The sequence below is a fragment of the Anabas testudineus genome, chromosome 9 (assembly GCF_900324465.2).
Source record: "Anabas testudineus chromosome 9, fAnaTes1.2, whole genome shotgun sequence".
Classification (NCBI taxonomy): Eukaryota; Metazoa; Chordata; class Actinopteri; order Anabantiformes; family Anabantidae; genus Anabas; species Anabas testudineus.
The window spans coordinates 265,637-283,402 of record NC_046618.1 but is presented as its reverse complement, the minus strand read 5'-3'; the positions used below and the strand labels follow the sequence as shown (position 1 = coordinate 283,402).

Sequence of the window (17,766 nt, the reverse complement as noted above, 5' to 3'; positions counted from 1 at the left end):
AACTAACCCGGTTACAGTCGGCTTTCTTGAGAAAGTGGATTTCTTGATTTCTATCAGCTGAGAAGTGCTCCTGAATGAAGGGAGAGATCATTACACAGAGTGACGCAATCCCATTTATAAATCAAGTCAGATGGAAATAAAAATAAAACTTAAACCTACACAAAGTTCCAGGTAGACATCTAAATAAGTCACATTTCACATTTTGTTTTCACAGTTTGTGCTGTAAATAGGATGTCAGTCACCTCTCCGACACACAAAAAAAGCAGGAAAAAAGGAAAAGCAATCGGGAAACATCTTTTCTATCTCCATTGATCCATTATCCAGTGAAAGTATTGATCATCTCTGTGACAACTGATTGCAAACATAACAACATGTCATATAACAACTTTCTCCATGGGGATGCACCTGTTTCTTCACAATGAACCTGCTCTATGGCTGCACAGGCCCATACACAGTGGGCTGTGTGCTCTGACACCTGTCAGTCATGAGGAGCAGTACGTTTTTCTCCCATGTTGATCACTGTCTGTCACTGTGTGTGATTTGTGTGTGTGTGATTTATGGCTTTGGCCCCTGGCCAACTCTCGAGGAAATGGCAAAATGTAGTCATTCTGACATCATTAAAAGATGAGTTCATTTGGGTCCAAGGGTGTGTTTCGATGTTCCAGATGGTAGTCTACTAGTTTTTGTATTTTCTGTTTTCTCTCCCCTTGCTGCTTCTCACAACTTCCTGGTGCTGAAATTGGCACATCACCCCTGTCCACTACCAAATAAAGAACCACATCAGATTTGTGCAGGTGCTAGTCCCTCAAGAATCTTGATAAGTTTAGGGAGATGGACTGCACATAGACTCTTTTGTTCTTCATTCAAATACAATCATGTTGAATCTAAGCCAAATGTTTCAGCTTGTACCTTTAAAAGAACCACTGTAAACATTTTCAAACAACATACAAGGCATCCTATGGGGTAATTACATTCCTCAGCACTGACGTCATTTGTGTTATGTGTATTCTTTTTTTTTTTTCTTATTTCAATGTGGCACCATCTTGTGAATAACAGCAAAAACAAATATAATTTAGAAGAATTAGAAGAACAAGACTTCATAAACACATCCACCTTTAACAAATTGAACTTCTAAGAAAAAATCAAAAGTTTATCTCTTTATTCAGTCCTTATTGTGACAATGTGTGTTTCAGTGCCTTGAAAACATAAACTAGAAACTGCATGACTGTTTTCTAATAAATGTGCTTTGCAACAGGAGAGTATAAATCATGTTTCCTACCTGCACTTTTGTGTCATGACATCTGAATTTTTGACACCTACTTCAATCTCCAGAGGTACTTCAGCATGGAAACCACCCCACTGGCACCACATATGAGCCTCCTCTACTGTAAACCTGTACTGAATGAGGATGCCCTGAGCACAAGAATAACAGCAGTTTCAGATCTGCAGGGCTTAGCATGTATTTTTGTGTCACATGAAAACAGAGAGGCACATAAGGACAAATGAGAAGTTTTTGTCTGATTTGTGTGATTCTCTCAATCTCTTTTTGTTTAGGATCCAAATATGATCCTAAACTCAAAAACCCACATTTTAAAACCACCAGCTTAGAGATATGGTTCATCTATATTCAAAAGATCTATGGTTTGTGACCCCTTTGCCTCAGAACACAGGCTGTCTCTTACCTGCTGGAAGCCAGCTTGCTGGCAGTGGTGAAATGCTGCTGGGTGTTGGCTTGTCAGATCCAGTAAACATTGGTGTGTGTGTGTGTGTGTGTGTGTGTGTGTGTTTGGTTTTTACAGGGAGTTTGCTAAGGAGAGAGAACGGGTTGAGAAGAGACAAGAATTCCTGAAGCTTCGCAGACAGCAGCAAATAGAGAGAGAGTTAACTGGGTACCTGGAGTGGATATGCAAAGCAGGTCTGTAACCCACACACACAAAGATACAAAAATTGTCTCTCTCTTTCAGTAGTTAAAAATGAAAAATTTTATTGTAATTGATATTGACACAAAGATGACACATTGATAAATAAACGTAATTGTTTTACAGAGGAGGTTATGCTAGCTGAGGAAGACAAGAATGCAGAGGATAAATCTCTGGATGGAGCATGGTACAAAAGAAAACACAACAACTCTGGTGAGAATCAGTTATGTAAAAACCTGTCATATTTACAGTGCTGAGAAAACGTTTAGGAGGACAATGATCCAAAACACCAGGAAGTGCACCTCTAGAGTTTTGAGGTGGCCTAGTCAAAGTCTGGACTTAAATCCAATTAAGATGCTGTGGCATGAACAACCAGTTATTGGGTTTAGTTGGCTATTAGTCACAGGTTTGGACTGCTTTTTTTTTCTTAATGTCTATTTATTCAGGTTTGTCTATCTTTGTGCAATATAAAGTTTTGTTTGATGGCCTGAATCATTTAAGTCAGAGAAAAAAATGCATAAATATAAAAAATCAAGACTTTTTCACAGCCCTTTATTCAAGTACTACACACAGTAGAATACTAATCAGTGCTTACTTTGCAGTCTAGGCGCATTTGCCTAGTTAGTGCAGTTAATTTTTCCTGGTGTGCAATTTGTCTCACTCTAAACTACACACATGAAATGAAAAGAATTTTTATTATAAATGTTTTGTGATTTTAGCATCAGTTAAAAAGCTGAACTACAAGGCCATGCATGAAACTATAGTTGTGACAGTCAAAATTGGTTCCACTGTGGTGTGTTCTGTTTGTCCCCACTCAGATTTTTTGTTTCTTCTTTTCTTTTTTTGGATTTAAAGCCAGACTTTGACTAGGTCAATGTCTGTGTACTCCACAGACAATCACACCACCACCATCATGCATGTTTGTCTGTTGGTATAATGTTCTTTTTATTAAATGTGTGTGTTAAATATGTTAGTTTAACAACAGATATACAGGAAAGCACACTTTACAAAAAATGTACCTTTTGTCTCATCAGTGCACAAAATATTTGCCCAAAAGTCTTGGAAATAATCAAGCACTGTTGATGATTTTATGATTTCAGATGATACTGGTCTAATTGAGTAATTTACCTAAGTTCAAAGGAGCTATTTTTATCCATCTATCTATCCATTATTCTAACCGCTTGTCCTCTTAAGGGCTGCAGGAGTGCTGGAGCTTATCCCAGCAGACACTGGAAAAGAGGAAGGGTACACCCTGGACAAGCTGCCAGTCCATCACAGCTGACATATAGAGACAGACAACCATTTAGACCTATGGGCAATTTTGAGTGACCAGTTAACCTAACATGCATGTATAGTATTTGGTGGTGGGAAGAAGCTAGAGTACCTAGAAAGAACCACACAGATATGGAGAGAACATGCAAACTCACACAAAGAAAGGCACCCAGCTGACCTGTGAATTCAGACCCAGATCTTGCTATAAGGCGACAGTTCTAACCACTTCACCACTTTGCCTCCCAACTATTTTTGTTTTACTTGCTAATTACTACATACATGTATGAATATGTAGGGTGCTAAAGCAACACTAATGTAAATGTTAAATACACAATATTATGTTAGTAGATTATATGGTATCTACTGACCTACTACTACTTGGAAAGCTTTTTGTCAGTGTGTGCATGTGTGTGCGTGCACATCTATACACAATAAAGGGTAAAGCATAAACAGTGGGACAGGTCAGGGGGTCAGGTCAACAAGGAATTGTGACAGATACTTCTCAGAGATAAATCACATCATCTGCTAAAGCAGACCTGTATGAGTGTTTTTTTTCCCCTTGTTTTACTTACAGTGCTGAAAAGGACAAAGAAGAGTAAGAATGACCTCATCAATGCAGAGGAAGGTGATGACCACTTCACTGACATCTCATCTGTTGGTGAGAATGACACCAGAGACACAATATTGGCCATTTTACTGCAAAAATCTATACTAAACTTTCACACTGAAAGAAGCATGATGTACTGTGTGCCCCTATTGTGCCAAAATAACATTCATCTCATAATAAGTTTAAATAGATTAGCAACATTAAAAATATTTAAGGTAAATTACTAATTAACATCCTATGTGGATGCAGCCTCTCTTCAAAGACACTTGGTGTTGACTTTTCCAACTTGGTAGCAGAGTGGTAGGTGCTGGGTTTTCTGTGTCTTGTTTGCATGTTCTCCTGGTCTCTTGTGTTGGATTCCTTTGCGCACTATGGTTTCATCCCCCAGTCCAAATACATGACCAGTTCACGGTGACTAAGTGTGAATCGTTCTTTGTGTGTTGGAACTGAGACTGGCGACCTGTACAGCGTGTACCTTGCCTTTTACCCAATGACGGTTTGAGTTGGCTCCAGCTCCTTTCCTCATTTATCAGTACTACAGTAAGAAAGAATTGCATGATTGATATACCCCGCCCCCGGAAAGATTTGGGTTTGACGTCAAAAGATGAATAGGAGACAAAAAAAAAAAAAAAAAAAAAAAAAAATTCCGGCTTTTATTTCCAGGTGTCTGGATCTGATGAGCTAAACAACTTAGAAGATGAACCCACTCATTGTTAGTGTGAGAAAAAGAATTGGAACAGGTTGACTTAAAATAGATTAAAATTAATAATACTTTCAATATTCAATTGTAAATCCTTTGTTTACATTAACTCCATCAAGCCTGTGACTCATTCAAATCACCAAACATTTGAATTCTGCTTTTGTGTTGCATTTCCAGGCTTTCATTGCAGCCTCTTTTAGTTGTTTCTTTTGGGTTTTTACTTACTTCAGTCTCATCTTTAGCAGGTAAAATAAATCTATAGTACGGAAAATGACTTGGCTATTCTTGTTATGAACAGGACTAACAGGACCAACGAGTACCAACAAAAGTATATTAACAAAAGAGGTCAGGGGACACAGGGTAACTAACACAAACTAACAAAGTAACAACGCAAAATGACCCGAAAACACGGTGACTAAAGTACAGACGAAACCCTTAGACAAACATACAAAGTGACAACAAAAAACACTGCGGAACGCAGGCTAAACAGGAACAAACATACTAAGCAAACTAGACAAAGTAACAACGAAAAACCATGCACTAATGCAGACAGGAAACCAACGGACAAACTAGACGTACAAAGTAACAAAAGAAAATCACTGCCCAGGCAGGAGAACATCAACAAGCAGACAAACCAACAGGACAAAGTAACAACTCAAAATGCTGTGTAAACACAGACCAAACAATTCAAACAAAACAGAGAGGTGCCTCACGGACAAACGAACATATGACCGAACAAACAGACTGACCAGATTCGTTGAGTATACAGAGCAGACAAGACATGAGCACAGTAGTGTGAGGACATGAATGAGCAACAAACCAGCAATTCAACTGAGGACTGAGGGGTGCTTATAAACCAGAGGGATGACCAGGTGAAATGAGTCAGCAATTAGTCCAGGGAGTTCAGTGGAAGGTGGAGGAAGTCCATATATGGGTGTGTGGCAGGAGAGCGAGACAGAACAAAACAAAATCAAACCAAAAGACAGGGGCAGAGGGAGGAACTGTAACAATTCTAAAACCTTCCATTCCTTGCTCCTAATGAACTCCTTTGTTGTTTTGACAGTGTGTTTTGAGTCATTATCTTGCTGCATGATGAGAGATCTCCCATTAGTTTGGTTGCATCTTTCTTTAAATTGTCAGACAAAATGTTTTTGTACACTTCTGAGTTCATTTTGTTGCTGGCATAATGAGTTATATCATCAATGAAGATTAGTGAGCCTGTCCCAGAAGAAGCCATGCAAAGCAAGCCATGAATTCGCCTTCACTGTGTTTCACAGATGGGTTTGTATGTTTGGGATCATGAGCAGATCCTGTCTTTCTCCAAACTTTAGCCTTTCCATCACTTTAGTAAATGTTAATCTTTGTCTGATCAGTTCATACAACCTTGTCCCAGAATGTTTAAAGCTCATTTCTGTTTGTTGGCAAATTACAGCCTGGCCTTCTTATTCTTCTTGCCAATGAGTGAATTGCATCTTCTGGTGTAGCCTCTATACTTTACTACTATGCCTTTACTCCTGCCCTCTGGAGGTTGTTGTTAATGTCACTAACAGTTATTTTAGGATCTTTCTTTACAGCTCTCGCAATGTTTTTGTCATCAACAGCTGTTGCCTCCCTCAGTCTACCCGTTCAACATCTGTACACCAGCGGTTTCTTTCTTTTTCATCATATTCCAAACAGTTGTACTGACTATGACCAATGTTTGTGCAATAACTCAGACAACTCTCTGTTTTTCATGTTGCTTAAACATCAGTCTGAACAGACAAAACCCAAATCTGAAACTCAGAGAAGACATTCTGCTGTTTATTGTTTAAATAATCACATTTTCCAATACTTTTGCTAACATGAAAAATGGGTGGTTTACAGCAAAAATAAATCAAATGGCTTCACCTTTCTAATACTTTTGGAGGGGAGTTAAGTTGTAATTATTACTAACACACACAGAAGGTTTAATATAGTACAGGCAAAATGAGGATGGAAGAAGGTAGTGGTGGCCATCATATTGAGATCTAACAGCTTCTCTGGTCACATCACAGTTAAAACTCATGAGATTATGAAAGTAATTATTTTGAGAATGTATCACATATTTATAATTAGTCCATTTGGCCCTGTGGTTCTTCACACAATTTTTACTGTGTCAGTGGAACTCCATCCATCTATCTATCCATCCATTGTCTGGATGAACTTCTTTTCCTGTTTATGGTTTACGGGAGTACTGGATCCAATCCCAGTAGAGCGAGATGTGAGGTACACCCTAGACATGTCAGCAACATATTACATATATTACTACAAATTTAGAGTCACCAGTTAACCTAACTGCATGTCTTTAGACTGAGAGAATAATGGAATACCTGAAAAAAACCTACGCTCCACACAGAAAGGCACCCAGTCAACTGGTGAATTCAACCACTTCATGTCAGTGCTGCCCCAAGTAAAAGTCCCCTCTATAAAATATAGAGTGGTTTGCCCTGGTGGGTACCAACTTCAAAGAAATACTCAAGCTTAGTCTTGGATTGGTAAGACCATCTCAGTTTTAGACTTGGTAACTTTATTGCTACTTTGTATGTTTTGTTCCAACTGCCCCCCCAGGGTCGCCGTTTGCCCGTACCAGCGTGAAGAGCAAAAATGAAAGCTCTTCTTACTTTAGCAGAAAAGAGAAGAGAATTCGCTTCACTATCCGTCGTCTGGTCAAGTCCCAGAGCTTCTACTGGACTGTGTTGTGTCTGGTTGGCCTCAACACATTGTGTGTAGCCATAGTACACTATGACCAGCCTGAGTGGCTCACCTATGCACTGTGTAAGTACCAGTGTACATGAACAATTACCATATAAACTTATATGTTCTATCATATCACTATCCCATATCAACAGTATTTTACCAGGCTAAAATTCCCAGAAAAGTCTTCAGTTTCAACTGTTGAATTTAGCCACTCAAATATTTTTTTATTGACATAGTTGAATTCAGAATCAGTTTAAAAAACAATACACACAATAAAGATGGCTTTATGTTGTACCTGCATTGATCTTTATGATTTCTTATTTTCTATTGAAAGACCTGGCAGAGTTTGTATTCCTGGGCCTGTTTCTGGCAGAGATGTCCATGAAAATGTATGGCCTTGGACCCCAGAACTACTTCCATTCTTCATTCAATTGTTTTGACTTTGGAGTGAGTTTTCCTCTTCTTCTGGGTCTTCAGTCAATTGCCAGTAGGATTTAGAGTGTGTGGATGTGTATTTTAATATTTCATGGGAATAAAGATAAAGACTTTGGAGCTGTGGAGGCCTGTTCTTTTCATCCAGCTGTTTTCACAGGTGATTATTGGCAGTATCTTTGAGGTTATCTGGGCTGCTATTAAACCCGGTGCATCATTTGGGATCAGTGTACTCCGAGCTCTGAGACTGCTCAGGATCTTTAAAGTCACCAAGTGAGTCATCAGACATGTCTCGGTGCTAGGAACATTGTTTATATACACTACACTTGTTATGCCATAAATGCTATATCCAAATGTCACTGTGTGTAGGTACTGGAACTCCTTGAGGAACTTGGTGGTATCCCTGCTCAACTCAATGAAGTCTATAATCAGCCTGCTGTTCCTCCTTTTCCTCTTCATTGTGGTCTTTGCTCTGCTGGGCATGCAGCTATTTGGTGGCCAGTAAGTGATCTGATTCTACTATTGCTGCTTGTGGTGAAGACCTAAAACATAGTTATCTTGAGGGATTGACTCGAACTTAATAGGTTTACATTATGCTGGAATATTGCGTAGAATCTGAGCATAATGAAGTGGGCAATTAAGCCTCCAACAGCTGAAGGAGTGAATGTAACTCTTTTCTGGCTTTGTAGTATTCATGACATTTAAAGATTGTTTATTTTATTTCTGAAGGTTTAATTTTGAAGATGAGACGCCAACAACAAACTTTGATACATTCCCAGCAGCAATTCTCACTGTTTTCCAGGTAAAAGTTAAATCATTCAAGCTTTTTGTCCTGCCTTTTGTACTGCTGAACTGTCCTGCTGAACTGTCAAAACCTGTGTCTCCTCTGCAGATCCTTACAGGGGAGGACTGGAATGCAGTTATGTACCATGGGATTGAGTCACAGGGAGGTGTTCATGGGGGAATGTTCTCCTCCATTTATTTCATCGTTCTCACTCTCTTTGGAAACTGTATCCTGCCCAGCTGATCCAGTTTATCAATGATTAGATGAAATGCTGTAATACCATGTGTTTCTTAACTATTTTATCTTTTCCTGAGACCAAAAATAACTAGACACACTACTCAATGTGTTCTTGGCTATTGCTGTTGATAACCTTGCAAATGCCCAGGAGCTCACAAAGGTACAGTATTCTATTTTTCATGTAACCTGGCTTAAAAGTACAAGTTGCAAGAAAAAGTATGGGCACCCTTTGGGATTATGCAGAGTTTTGCATGAATTGGTCATAAATTGTGCTCTGATCTTCATCTAACTCACAACAATACAAAAACACAGTCTGCTGAAAATAATAGTACACAAGCATTATATGTTTTCATGTTTTTATTGAACATAACATGTAAACATTCACAGTGCAGGCTGGAAAAAGTAGCCTAATGACTTCTCCAAGAGCTAATTGGAGCCAGGAGTGAGCCAACCTTGAGTCTAATCAGTGTGATGATATTGGATGTGTTGCTGAAAGCTGTCCTGCCCTTTGAAAACACACACCAGTTTTGGGTTTACTGTTGCAGCACTGTTACTACTCTCGTGGTCGTACTGTAAAGATGACTGCAAGAGCACAGCGCAGAATGCTGAATGAGGTAAAGAAGCATCCTAGAGTGTCAGCTAAAGACTTACAGAAATCTCTGGCACATGCTAACATTTTTGTTGACACGCCTATAAGGAAAAATTCAAACAAGAATGGAGTACATGGGAGGACACGACGGAGGAAGCCATTGCTGTCCAAAATAAATATTGCAGCACGTTTGAAGTTTGCAAAAGAGCACCTGGATGTTCCACAGCACTACTGGCAAAATATTCTGTGGACAGATGAAACCAAAATTGAGTTGTTTGGAAAAAACACACAATACTATGTGCGGAGAAAAAAGGCACAGCACACCAACATCAAAATTTCATCCCCACTGTAGAATATGGCAGAGGGAGCATCGTGGTTTGGGGTTGCTTTGCTGCCTCAGGGCCTGGACGGATTGTTGTCATTGATGGAAAAATGAATTCCAGAGTTTATCAAGACATTTTGCAGGAAAATGTAAGACCATCTGTCCGCCAACTGAAGCTCCACAGAGGATGGGTGATGCAACAGGACAATGATCCAAAGCATACAAGTAATTCAACAAAAGAATAGCTTCAACAGAACATAATACACCTTCTGGAGTGGCCCAGTCAGAGTCCTGACCTCAACCTGATTGAAATGCTGTGACCTTAAGAGAGCCATTCACACCAGACACCCCAAGAATATTGCTACACTGAAACAGTTTTGTGAAGAGGAGTGGTCCAAAATTACTCCAGATCGTGCAACTACAGGAAACATTTGGTTGAGGTTATTGCTGCCAAAGACGGGTCAACCAGTTATTAAGCCCAAAGGTTCACATACTTTTTCCACCCTGCATTGTGAATGTTTACATGTTATGTTCAATAAAAAGCATAAAAACATATAATGTTTGTGTAAAATTATTTTCAGCAGACTGTGTTTTTGTATTGTTGTGAGTTAGATGAAGATCGGAGCACATATTAAGACCAATTCATGCAAAACTCCACGTAATCCCAAAGGGTTCACATACTTTTTCTTGCAACTGTATTTACAGAGCAAGATGCAGTGTCTATAACAATCTATGAACCTCTTGAAATTTGGGACTTTATAGTTTTATATTGAATTATATATATTTTCATATTTAATTTATAATGATTTATAATATATTGATATTGATTTACATTACCCGCACCCAGGTGGGATCACCCTTTATTTTAAATTCATTATTAAAAAATATAAGGAATATGGCAAATATGTAAATCAGCTTTCTTATAGGCACTCTAGGTGCATAAGAACCATCTTATCAAGGCATTCACATTAAATAAAACCTTATCCCTTAACAAGGTATTGTATAGTAGTAATAGGATATAAAGTTAGTTAGTATAACTAAATCATACATTGTCACATACAACAGATTTATGTCTTAACTAATCTATTTAACTGATCTATCTACTTTAAGACTATTTAAACAAAGTCATTCTGGACATTTAGATAATTAAATTTGGCAGTATTAACTGTTAAAATGGATCAAATTATTAAAAAAAAATTGTTTTACGTTTGTTTGTTTTTGAAAACAAGAAAAATTATATATACGTATGTATTATACTCACAGCCCTTTCAAGGTATTTACCTACATATGTGTTAAACTAAATAGAATAGAGCACCTTTTGTTTTAAGGACTGCATGAACTGTTTGTATGTTATGCATGCATGTATGTTTTTGGCGCATATTCTAGGATGAAGAGGAACAAGAAGAGGCCATTAATAAGAAACTTGCCCTTCAGAAGGCTAAGGAGGTAAAGGAGGTCAGCCCCATGTCTGCCGCTAACATTTCCATCACAGCGTAAGTAACCTACTGTAATATTTGTTCCAGCTCTGTGAAATCTCTGTTCTTTTATTTTAGTACTAAACACTCCTCCACCTACAGTACAGAAAAGACACATAGGAATTTGGGGACAACAGAAAAATTGTCTCCATTTGCCTAACTGTAGAATCGTAATTTTTTGACATCACTATGTAAACTTTTCCAACTCAATGTAAATTCTTGATCGTAGATTCTCTGAAAGCTCATTTTGGTGTGCCATGGCTCACATAAGCGTATCCTTCTTGTGCAGAGCAGTGTGGTTTTTGACTCTCGAAGTAGCTCTAGTCTACACCTCCAAATGTTTTTCACTCGCACTGTGAGGATTTTATAGTTTCTTTCAATAAAGACATGAAAAATCAGAATTTTTTATGTTATTACTCTAGGCACATTATATTTGTTAATGCTCTTGACTTCAATCAAATTTTAAGACACATTAATGCAGAGAACCGTAAAATTCCACATTTTTTCCACATACTTTTTCTTGCCACTATATATTACATATTGTTCCCTTAAGTTGCTGTTTTATTTGTTCATGTCAGTCTTTCACAGAGTGATGGACCTTGCCCCAACCTTCTGAAAGATTCAACCTCTCTGGGATGCTCTTTTAATACCCAATCATGTTAACTGTCCTGTTGTCATTTAACCTAATTAGTCAACTAATTAGTTGTGAGATATTTCAGTGGATATTTTCTTTGCTGATTTCTGTGCAATGCCAAATTTGAAATGAGCAAACAACTGAAATCTAGTATGTCTTTCTACTATTATCGTTTAAAGATATTACGTGTAGTATTTAGTGACATTTAGCAGCGAAGTTGAAGATTGGAACCATCTAAATGCAATGTGGTCCCTTGACTGCTCCCTTTTTAAGTATGAGAGTCTATAGTGTCAAGTGCCATGTCATCATTTATGCCATGCGTCAAGTAGCAGTACCATTTAAATGGTGACATGGTGGTGAAAGGGGATTTGCTCCCTGTGTTATGCATTATAATAATTATGAGTTTGCTCAGAAGTACATTCTGTTTTTATGTACATTTTACACAGCTTCCCCTGTTTGGTTCTTTCCTTCAGTCCATTTTGCACCTGTAAACAAACAACTGCTGATGTTCAGATACTTAAAAATGTGGACAAAAATGTAGATCATACTTTAAATTGTTTGTAAAATAGATCAAATTGTGTATATACAAGCTGACGGTCACACACAGGATAGGGAAGTCAGAAAGTATTGTGAGAAACACGGTGTGATTGTTTTGGATTTCTTATTGCTTCACACTCCTATCAACACCATTGTAAGTATCCCCACTGCTCCATTCACACTGTTTCCTGACTTACAGTATTCTTGGTTTGAGTGATGCCTTAATATGGGATACAACTCCCATCCTCCCACAATAATGAGATATCAGAAGAAATTCTTAGAAACACTTGTACTTGTAAAGCGTTTGTTCTAGCATAAGGGAATGGCTCACTATGCAAGAAAGTATATCCTGTAGAGAAACACTATCAAACAAGCCACAACTCTATAACACAGAAGAGGAACAAGTATATATTCAGTGTTCAGTGAAGTATTTTTTGTCCTGATCCCATTATTCCTGCTCCTTCTCAGCAACTATTTCTTTAGGGTTTTTTGTATAATTTTGCATCTCCGCTGCACATGTTTCTTGCCTTGTCAGTTTTTGAAGCACAGTCAGTTTTTATTTGTCCCCTCTGTACATTTGTCTGTTATTTACCTACTTTAAAGTCCCTTCTCTCCCTTTGTTTGTTTCAATGTTGCTCCCTTTATGTGTTTGTAGGACTTATGTCTCCACCCCAGGTCAACACTTCATGAGGTAACTGCCTGCTACCAAGGAGGTCAATGATTATGATTCCATGTGTTAAAAACATATATTATCATATTCTCATTATTGACATCCTTGAAAACAAGATCACTCTTCCAATAAATCCGAGCCAACCTGCATTCTTATTATTCATATCATGTTAAAGGCTTTTCTGTTAATTGAGTGAATCCAGTCCGATGTGTAAGTATTAAGATGAATAGGAAGGTTACAACAGAAGGATGATGGAGCACTGATGGATTAAAGTTATTTATTTATATAATGCTACCTTAGCTTTGTAACATGTAATTTACAACTGTAACAATTTCCTACAGTATCAAGAGTGCATGCATTCAGCCTGTGTGTGTAAGTACTGTATTACACACACATTGACAGAAAAATATAGCATGTCAAAGCATAGTAATGTGGCAATGCTTGGCCTTTGTTCAGGCATATCCATGGGTGAAAACTCTTCACAGTGAACTTTGCTAGTGATAGTGAACCCAGTGCTTTGGTGTGCTGAAAGCTTGATCATAGTATAAATCATCCAGCATGTAGGGACTATGTGTGCTATCATGGAATGTAAACTGATTTGTGCCATATGATATAAAGTACATACAATAATTAATCTGTCACATTTCAAAGGAAACAATACCTGTTTGTGTAGCCACTGGAAATGCTTGTATTTTTTGTAGAAAAGACAAATTATTGTGACGAAACTTTGGCACATTTTTTGGCATTTGTTATATTTGTATTTAAGTGGTTATGATATGTTTTCTCTCCATCACCACCCCCAACACGCACATACACTTTTCTAGTAAGGAGCAGCAGAGGTCAGTAAAGATGATGTCAATATGGGAACAGAGAGCCAACCAGCTCAGGAGGCAGAACCGGGCAAGTTGTGAGGCCCTGTACAGTGAGCTAGAGCCTGAGGAGCGTCTTCGCCTTTCCACAGCACTCCACATTCGGCCCGATATGAAGACCCACCATGACAGGCCACTGCTTGTTGAGCCCCGTGATGGGCCTTTGCTGGCTAGCCACCAGCACCATTATCACAAACCCTGCGTACAGCAAGAGGTTGTCGTGGACTCTTCTCCTGTGCCTTATCAATCCCGTCGCCACCACCGCCAAAGTGACAAGAACCAGGCCAAAATTAAAGATGACAATGGTGGCTGTGCTAAGAAAGGGAGGCACCATGTCCATCACAGCCGCTTCAAAGACCACATCAGCCAGGGAAAAGAGGGTAAGAGCGAGAGGTCCCACAGCCGAGATGGAGGCAGGAAACATTACCATCAGAGCTTATTGGATGAAGCTGGAGGACTCACAAATGAGAACGATCATCGTCATCATCATTCACATCAGCAGTCAAGAGGGGGCAATGGGACAGTGAACATTGGAGGGAGTCGAGAGCGAAGAGCTCGGCACAAAGATAGATGCTCTTCTAACAGGGATGGGGATAGGCATTCCAGAGGAGACTGTGGTGCCAATGGAGAGAGGAGAAGACATCGGACTCACGGATCTAAAGGCCAATTTATAGTTGAAGGAGAGGATTCTAATGAGAGAGGGAAGCTCCATAATCATAGGTAAAATCAAATCTCCCGCACAGTTCACAACACTTTGCAACTGTGCAGTACTTGAAGACAGTGATTCTCTTTTAGGAGTATCTTCATTCAAATACTTGCGGTTTAACTTGTCCTAATGAAGGTATCAGGAAAGCTAATGATCATGAAAAAAGTGCAAAGTTGGAGCTGAAACTTAGCCCAACTGACATTATACAAGTGGCAGGGTATATCCTGGTCTGATACATGAAACTGAAAACATTCACATCTACAGGCATTTTAAAGTCACCAACTAATCTAACACTAACCTGCATATTTTTTTTGACTATGGGACTTTCCTATTAAACCATACCATTAAACATAACATCCACTCCTGTCTACCTATCTAGTCCATTACTTGAATTAGAATGCTAACCATAACGCCTTACCCACAAGACTAATACATCAAACAAGCTTACATGCTAACAACGTGCAAGCATAACTAGCATGCTGCCTAGAGCCAATCTTTCAAAACAAATAGTCACTCCATCATCCTCAGTAGTCCTCGACGTCTTTTCAGCTACCTAAAAGCCTTAGCCTTCTTAAAAAGCTCTACAAATAGTGTCTATTCATCTTCCTCTTAAAATTAGAAACTATTTTCAAATTGAATTTTGACTAGGCTCAACATTTTTTATTTACATTATGTGAGAATATACATATCTTTGTTGCAGGGACAGGTTTGGTGACTCAGAAGGGGAATCTCTAGCTGTCTTCCCCCAGCAGGGCTCTGGCTGGCCTCCTGACCAACCAGAGGACTCAGACAACCAGAATAATGTCAGACAAACTGGCCAAGCCTCCATCCAAATTCCCCCTGTCACTGTCACCTCCCCACCTGGAGGGACCACACTCATACAAAGTGAGTACCAATTTGCAAATATGTGTGCCCATGCAGTTAATTTTTGTACAGGTGCCCCATGGATGGAATAATTTGACATTACTGTAATCATCCCAACAAACAAAATAAAATGTATTACAGAAGCAGATTCATTACATCTTTGCATAGTAAATGAATTGATACATAACATTTTATTTTTTTATTTTATTAGTTTTTATAGGGGCAATGGGCAGTTGATGACCCTTAGTGCCCACAATTAGGTTGGTAGTCCTGGGCAGGTAAACAAGAAAATCACATATCATATATATTTATATTATATTACATACATCATTGGATCAATTAATTGATGAGGAAATTTGGAGTGCATAATATTTAGAACAAATTACAAAACTGCCACAAAACTTAGCAACTCAATTTTGATTCATCGTCAACCATAACTTCTTCTGTTGCAACTTGCCTCTATTGCTGTGTTAGTTTTGTGTAATGCTACTTGAGAGCATGTGAAAAAAATTTCAGTGTTTTTACTGAGCAACTTAATTGTATTTTTTCAATATATATTTTCCACTGCATGCAGTACATCATGACTACATAGTTGAAGTTGTCTGATTCTTCCCTTCAAGACTTCATGACATTTTTGATTAGAGATAGATGTAGACTGTAGGCAGTCCAGTCAAGTGCACACACTGTGTCCATGAAGCCACATTGCTCTTGTATTTGCAGAATGAGGCTTGGCTTAGTCCTGTTGAAAAATCCAAATTGACACATAATCTATGTAGACAAAAATGTAGATTATTCTTTAAAAGTAATTTGATTAATTTGAATTGTTTGTGAAATGGATCAAATTGTTGCATAAAAATGTGTTTTTCTTTGGAAAACAAAGAAATTTGCCAGTGATCCCACACTTTTGAGTGGTGATGTATAGATCTATAAGCAGTTAGACACAGTTCCAAGCACCATTTTATATTAAACACGGTTTAGTATGCCCATAATAAATATTTGTGTGTACATCTAGGAAAGTTAAGATGCTCTCATGCAGGATTTCCTCCAGCCTTTAACTTTTTGGTATATGTAGTCCAATCTGTGCTAAAATGTTTCTCAATAGACCATTTTGCATCTCAGCCACTGAAGTTAGATAATGGTAGTAGTAGCAACGGTACTCTTAAATTCTAATAGGCAAAGATTTTTTTAAAAGATATGCAATAAATAATAGTGAATAAAATAGCAATGGTAGAATTAAACATATGTAACATGTATTAAAAGGTTTGGCCAATAACCCACAATAGTCATTCATTGAATTAGTCAGACAAGGTGATATAATTTATTCTCCAGTGGTGTTTTCAGGACAATAAATTAAATGTGTGGATTGTTGAGGGTTGTTCAATTAATTCTGACATACCTGAGATTATTTCTGCAACTCAAACATCTTCCTTTTCAGTGAACAGTATAGACTGTGAGACAAAACCCATGAATAAGAAGAACCTGGAGGAGCTGGGCCAAACAGGACCTAAACCCATCCTGACTTACAGTTCTATGTTCATCTTTGGACAAACCAATCCGTGAGTCACCTAAACCGTCATGTCCACTCACTCACACCGCTGTAGGTGGCATTGTTACATAAACTCATGATCAGAAGAAGACCTTCAGTCACACAGACACATTAATTAAAATAGCCACAACTATTATCAGAAGTATGAGCTAGTAAAGCTTTGATATTCTCAGAGGTATGAGTGCTGTGTTGCAACTGATTCGAGTAATATGATGTATAGAACTGGAAACCAGTCTTCCCCCAGACTAAATCCAGTCTTTCTTGTGATTTGGTGTCATAATGACCTCTGAACTCAAGTGTATTATTATTGGATGATATATGTTTAAAGAACAAGACCTTAGAGTTGAAGACAGGAATGCTGATGCCTTTTAGATGCCAGTGATGGCCATCCAATCTTTTTTTGTAATTTCTTTTACTAGAATAGCTATCTGCAGCAATTAATTAAATGGCAATTTGGTAGACAATGTGCAGTGGTTTAAAGCTGTGCAGAGCGGGCTTGGTGCATAGGAACAACCTGTCGCAATAAATCCATATTTCAAGTAGGACTCCTGGTATTGTCTGTTAAACTCAGCTTTCTTTTACTTTGAAGTGGTGGGCTTATCTTCTGTCTCCTGACTGTGTCTTTTACCCTGCCCAAAGAAACTTTCCAAAGACGCTTGTTTTTTGTTTATTTTGCTAGCTTGGGGGGTTTCAATTTAGTGGTAATGAATTATGTGGTACCAGCCTGAGCAGTCCCTTTAAGAAGGCAGTGGATGTAGATAATATGACCAAGGCAAGCATCTTGACATGCATTAAGAGTTAAAGCATAGGGTGTTTTCTATTTCTGCATAAATATATGATCCAAAACAAAATGAGATTTTTCTGCAGGTTCTAAAACGAAATAAAGGG

At 38.3% G+C, this 17,766-nt stretch overlaps 1 protein-coding gene across 1 annotated transcript in view; it reads left to right on the top strand.

The window, feature by feature from the left end:
• Positions 1 to 17,766, top strand: part of cacna1ba (calcium channel, voltage-dependent, N type, alpha 1B subunit, a) — a 140,403-nt gene that overhangs the window by 61,379 nt on the left and 61,258 nt on the right. Inside the window, exons 9-23 of the mRNA XM_026343558.1 lie at positions 1,800 to 1,915; positions 2,046 to 2,132; positions 3,766 to 3,849; positions 7,085 to 7,291; positions 7,548 to 7,660; positions 7,806 to 7,918; positions 8,015 to 8,146; positions 8,375 to 8,447; positions 8,538 to 8,655; positions 8,759 to 8,826; positions 10,964 to 11,070; positions 12,879 to 12,914; positions 13,718 to 14,482; positions 15,169 to 15,353; positions 16,768 to 16,888. Of these exons, the coding sequence (XP_026199343.1) occupies positions 1,800 to 1,915; positions 2,046 to 2,132; positions 3,766 to 3,849; positions 7,085 to 7,291; positions 7,548 to 7,660; positions 7,806 to 7,918; positions 8,015 to 8,146; positions 8,375 to 8,447; positions 8,538 to 8,655; positions 8,759 to 8,826; positions 10,964 to 11,070; positions 12,879 to 12,914; positions 13,718 to 14,482; positions 15,169 to 15,353; positions 16,768 to 16,888 (2,325 nt within the window). The remainder of the gene's footprint in view (positions 1 to 1,799; positions 1,916 to 2,045; positions 2,133 to 3,765; positions 3,850 to 7,084; positions 7,292 to 7,547; positions 7,661 to 7,805; positions 7,919 to 8,014; positions 8,147 to 8,374; positions 8,448 to 8,537; positions 8,656 to 8,758; positions 8,827 to 10,963; positions 11,071 to 12,878; positions 12,915 to 13,717; positions 14,483 to 15,168; positions 15,354 to 16,767; positions 16,889 to 17,766) is intronic.